General features: G+C 46.4%; 1 protein-coding gene across 1 annotated transcript in view; it reads left to right on the top strand.

The window, feature by feature from the left end:
• The window catches only part of LOC106816561 (DNA ligase 1-like), a 27,573-nt gene extending 25,505 nt beyond the window's left edge, over positions 1-2,068 (top strand). The window contains exons 19-21 of the mRNA XM_014821185.1: positions 109-261; positions 1,157-1,292; positions 1,968-2,068. Coding sequence (XP_014676671.1) covers positions 109-261; positions 1,157-1,292; positions 1,968-2,068 — 390 coding nt within the window. The remainder of the gene's footprint in view (positions 1-108; positions 262-1,156; positions 1,293-1,967) is intronic.
• Positions 2,069-5,891: the final 3,823 nt, after the last annotated feature.

Here is a 5,891-nt window from a genome sequence, read left to right as displayed (position 1 = left end):
ACCGTCAAGTCTGAATTCGCGAAAATATCTGTACGCGAAAAATTACGGCTTATACAATATATATATATATGTATTTCTCATCCCTCCCTCGCGCTTTCCGTCTCGCAGGTTAAGAAGGACTACCTAGAGGGCGTTGGTGACACGCTGGACGTCGTCGTGATTGGTGGATACCACGGCAAGGGCAAGCGGACGGGGCAGTACGGCGGATTTCTTCTCGCTGCTTACGACGAGCAGGAGGAAGAGTTCCAGACGATATGCAAGGTGGGGCAGACGATTATGCACCACTTGTTCTCTTGAGTTTGAGACTTAATAAAAATATTGCTTGTTTGCCCTCACTCGACCGACCCGCCAAAAAGGGGCCGACTCAAAACTATTTTTTTTTTTTTTAAATATAAATTGTATCACTCTACATTATATAAATCTGTAGGTTTTTTTTTTTAAATATAAATTGTATCACTCTACATTATATAAATCTGTAGGCAATACATTATATGTACCAAGCAAAAGAAACACTCAACATTAAATGTATCTCCACCCAAGCACACCCGAGCATGTGGACACCATGCTGAATTTGTAAAAAGACCCCCGCCCTCAAAAAAAAAAGCTGACCTATCTACCCAAACTTTTCAGCCTGGGTCGGGTGAGGGCAAACAAAGCATTGTTGGCTTGTTTTTAATTGGGCAACAATTTTAATAAGGGCAACAATTTTTTTAATTGTGGCCTTGTGATTTCGTGTACGGGTGAAAATATGAGAAGTAGGTTTCCTGACATTGCTCTGTGTTTATATTTATTCTACCACCTTCTTGTTGTTCCTTTTATTTTTGGCCTTCTTGTAAAAGGGTAAGAAATAAGTGTAATGATGATGCCAATTATTCGTATATAGTAAGTGTATTTTCTAGTAATAACAAAATTCCTGATTAGTAAATTAGCTTTGCATCCGATTAACCCTATGACATGTTTACTCATCTTTTATTTTACTCTATATATAAACGTCCTCTCTGATTCTACCCTCGCTCCTTAATGCTAACTGTGGCTCTAAAAACTTGTTTGTCCTTGCACCTCCCTAACATCAACACCAGTGCATCACCACGTGACCTTGACCTTGACCTTGGGATGACACTACACTGACTTTCGCATTACCATTGGGTCACTTCAGATTGGCACGGGTTTCAAGGACGAGGATTTGGAGCGACACACGGCATCGCTGAAGGAGCACGTCATCGATAAACCGCGTAGCTACTACCGTTACGACCACAGCCTGGAGCCTGACCACTGGTTTGATGCTGTACAGGTACAAACTACTAATGACCTACCTTTAATTCTTACCTGTTGATGTTACCATTGATTGACAGGCAGCTAGCCAAGCATTTTTGTGGTAGGTTATTTGTATTACGCCACGGCAGCAACAGCAATTGTCATGGTTGCCTTGCTCACTCACCATGGTTGTCCCTGAAACTTCACCCCTGCCCCTGGACTACCTCCTTTGCCTTTGTGCCAATCCCCTTAAATCTAAAAGCGTATGTATCCCTCTCTTCCTCGTGTCAAATATCCCATTAAAAGGTGGCCCTGATAACCCTTCTTCGAAAGAAATATTTCCATTCGTTCCAACGTCTTGTGCTGCCATCCAAGATTTACGATGAAAACTAAAATGCGATGCCTGGCCTGACGAGAATCACAATGCGATCGTGATGTTGCTCGACGTTGCTTGACGTTGCTGGACGTTGCTTGGTGTTGCTGAACGTTGCTCGATGTTGCTGGACGTTGCTGGACGTTGCTCAATGTTGCTGGACGTTGCTTGGCATTGCTTGATGTTGCTAGATGTTGCCTGCACGTGCTGTGCATTGCCTCGATGTTGCTGATGGTTGGCTGGGACGTTGCTGGCATTGCTGATGTTGCTGTCGACGTTGCTCGATGTTGCTTGATGTTTACTCATGTTGCTTGATTTTGCTTGCGCTTGTTCGCAGGGCTGTGGCTGAGATCAAGTGCGCTGACCTGCTCAGTCTCGGCCGTCCACCAGGCGGCATGGGCATCGTCGGCCGGAGAAGGGCTCCCCTGCCTTTGGCTGTAGTAGTCAGCTGTGGCCACATGGTCATAGGACAGTTTCTCCTTCGGACGTGCTGTGCTGTGAGCAGAGACCTGTCTTTGTCATTATTTCTCTTTTATCTGACCAACCTTGCACCGATATGACGGTTACCACTTATGTGGGGCCCTTGTTGTGGGGGGGGGGCCCCCGGCTTCTATGGATCTATGTGATACCTGATGAAGGGGGCCTATCTCTCCTCCGCTTCTCCTGTCGTAATCCTCTGAACGACAAGAAGTGTGCGCCGCGCAGAAGCGCCCACATCCGATGTTTCTTCTGAAGTTGCGTGAGCGGGTTGCGCGTGACGAGCGGTCCGACCTATCAGCCCGCTTAGATGTCTCTTGGGTGTGCCTCACCCCGGTCGTAGCAACGCTCGGGGCATGTTTGCCTTGTACGGAACCTAATTTGGATCGTGGTAAATACAATATCATATGATTATGGTCAAAAACGTCCTGTTTTTTAACTGAATAAAAAAATAGAAACATAAATATTTTTAAATCTTAACGATTTGTTGCTTCTAAAGGTTTTGACAAACCATTATGTTATTTGTCCCTCAGATCGATAGGTCTGATAACTATTTGCATGTTTTCCAGTCAACGGGCCCCTGCCTCTGACCGTTATTTGTCCGCAATTCTATTTCTATTTCATTGAGTTAATTTTTCTCTCATAAACGCTCATATATAAGTTTTTTAATAAGTCCTGGATGGTTCTCCTTTTTTATACGACAAATAAGAGTTTGTGATATCGAATTGATCAAATTTACGATTCAAATCAAATCGAGTGAATTAGCATCTGTCACATTGTAATCTGCGATCATTCAACTAGCGCGAGGTCAGGGTCGGGAATTTTTTCAAATCGCACCTTATGTCACATCGACCGATAGTTGTGCTGCCCCGGCTTGACAGTGACAGTGACAGTCACCTAGAGGGCGCTGTATGTGTACGCGACCGCATTGCTCCTCGTATTGTGACCTTGTCGTGCACCGCGCGCTCCAGGGGTAAATCCATATACACTCCCACTCCCCGGTTCATCGTTCACCTGAGCCGATTTGATCGTTTCAACCTCGAAATCGCTCCCGCTGGGCTCAAAATAGCTCCCGTAAAATTTTTGACGGAGAGCCCTATTTTTTCCCACAGACTGAGAAAGAGCTCCCCGCTTTTGAAGATATAAAGTTTCTTTTTTCCCTGGCGCACATGGAGCGATGACATAGTGTGTTGAGAGAGATTCTATGTATCTCGCTGACGCGAGGAGGCAGGAGATGGAATGAACGCAGAATCCCGGCCGAACGATGCAGACGACGAGTGTCTACTTGGATGCGCCGCCTCACCAGGTGGAGCCCGCACTTGTGAGGATGAGCGTACGCGTGTTTCGGTATGCGAGCGCGGACCTGTTTTTCTTGAGGTTGGATTATACACAGCGGATGTCCCGAGTGAGAGTACGTGGTGGGACGAGTGCGCGGGGGAGTAATGTGGGGGGGCGGGGGCTTTGTGTTTTCTTGCCATTCTCTAGTTTTTTTTTTTCCTGATCTGCCTCCCCTTACTCGCTCTCTCATCACTCTTTCTATCTTGTAACCGTTCTTCTTGCTAAATCTGATTTTCGAACGTAGGCAAGATAACAAGTGTGCATGCTTAAGTATGATGTATTCATTTTCTCAGCTATTTATTCAATTAGGGGAAGAAACACGTAAAAGTAGGTTTGTATCTCCATTATTACATGTGGCGTGGGCACATATGATATATAGGCTTTCATCGCAGTAGTCACATAGATGCCCATTTAGACCCTTGCCAATCTTTCTATTATCGCTAGTGTACGTCGTTCTATGTTGCCTGTTGGCAGGTCTTTGGTCGTAACAATCGAGTGTCATCTCTTCTTGACCAGCAGCTTGCCTTCTAACGCAATTTGTCCGTCGAGGATGAAACTCGTCGGCTCTCTTGCCTCCTGTGGCCCAGGCTGGATACTCACTGCCCTACACCGGTCTTATTCTGCACTTCGCTACTCCTCTTCTCCATGAGGTAACCGCTCTGTATATAATCAGTCTGACCTTCTTTTGCCCTTCCTTTCAACAGTGGTTAATCACGGCTAGCGATTGAGCTGTGAGCTCTTCTCAACACCTCTGACTAACGCTCCGTGGGCTCAAAATAGCTCCGTAAACTCTTGACAAGAGTATTTTTTCCCACAGCTTCGAAACGAATTAGGCTCCGTGAAAAAAGTTTTGTTTCCTGCCTTCCAAGCAGGGAAGTAACATGCCAATCTTATCACTCACCCCGATGGTTGCACCTCTTGTCTAGGCTTCACAGCTGCTGTTACGCTATAATTGTGTTAACCATTATCTGTAACAGCACATGATTGTCCGCAGTTGTTTCCTTATAACCTAGCTGAATCATTGTCCGCCATTGAGCTCTGTGTGTATTCATACCTGCCTAGGGTTCCTGTGTCGCTTACGGTTTCTGTTTTTTGAGTTCATGAAAGGTGAAAGTAAAATGGTTTAAACTTACATGATTGATTCTTACTTCTTATTATGAGCAAGAAGACAGCAACTCCTGGTTGCTTATTGATAAGCTCTTGATTTTAAATAATGATCCTTTGGCAATCTCAGCGTGTCACCTGTACTATGATTTATTGAGGCCACTATTTCGCCCAGTCCCTGGCCCCAGTGCCAAATTTTCAGACCTGGTATAGTAAATACAGGAAATAGTACATTTAATTGTATTCCTGCTCGTTGTCTGTCGTATTAACTTCAAAGTGCTGCTATTTTCTTCCCAGTTTATATGATTGTTATCTTTTTTCAGTGCATGCATACGGAAAGGGTATCAAGTTCTCGTCGATGTTACGACTTGGAGAACGCGTCCTCTTACTATTTCGCATGTGTCTCTCTCCTATACCGTCACCCACTTCTCTCGTTTCCCGTCACCTTGTCGCTACTTCTCAAGGCACTTTCTCTCTTTCTCTAGCGCGTATTCTACTTCGCTCTCTCAACTGGTACCTCTCATTTGTTCGTTTTTGCGCTGCCCTCTATGTGCTCTTATTCTTCTTTTCACGAATTTCTACATTCCATGCATCTTATGCATTTAATTTTCCTCACCTCTAATTCTGGTCACTATTTCCTATGCTTGGTTGTTGTATTTCCAGAGCCGCTTGTCGTGTATTGTGCCCCTTCCTGGTTGCGCGTCTCTTCCCTCTCTTCACCCAACATGGCGTTGTTCTGTTTCTGCCTTTTTGGCCACCTCAGTGTTGCAATTGTGAGCTGAACGTTTTAGTTCATGCTTACACCTTCTTTTTCATCTACCTCCCCCCCTGACACCACCCCGTCCTCCATTCCATACTCCACCATATCCTATCACAGTGTCCCGTCGAAGTCGGACGTCCGCGGGAATGTGGAGAGCACCAAGCGACGCGCCCACCCCCCACTCACGACCGTCTAATGAAGGAGAGCCTCTCGCTCGCTCCTCATTGAGGCCCGATTAATTCTGATTACACGAGCCTGCGCGATGTAGAGGGGTTACAGAGAGAGCGCGGGACTGCTGCGCGCTCGCTCCCAGGGGACCTTGCCTCGACTGCCCGCGCTCTCAGCCTTGTCAATTCGTGCCTACTAGCAGCTCGAACGTCCGTCCATCGTCCTTGAAACTGGGTTTCGGGTTGCCGCTGTCCGAGCGGTGCCGCTGCCAGTGTTGTTCAGAGGAGAGGGGGAGGGATGAAAGGCCGAATGAGTTGCGTACGCTACAGATACTGTGGAAGCTGGGACAAGGGAGGGAGGAGGACCGTGGCATGTAGCCTGTACAGCTGAATAGCGATGGTGCTCGTGGGGTTACAG

This window comes from Priapulus caudatus, unplaced genomic scaffold (assembly GCF_000485595.1).
Source record: "Priapulus caudatus unplaced genomic scaffold, Priapulus_caudatus-5.0.1 Scaffold1416, whole genome shotgun sequence".
Lineage (NCBI taxonomy): Eukaryota > Metazoa > Priapulida > Priapulimorpha > Priapulimorphida > Priapulidae > Priapulus > Priapulus caudatus.
The sequence above is the reverse complement of the archived record's forward strand: the minus strand, read 5'-3'. Positions and strand labels throughout refer to the sequence as shown.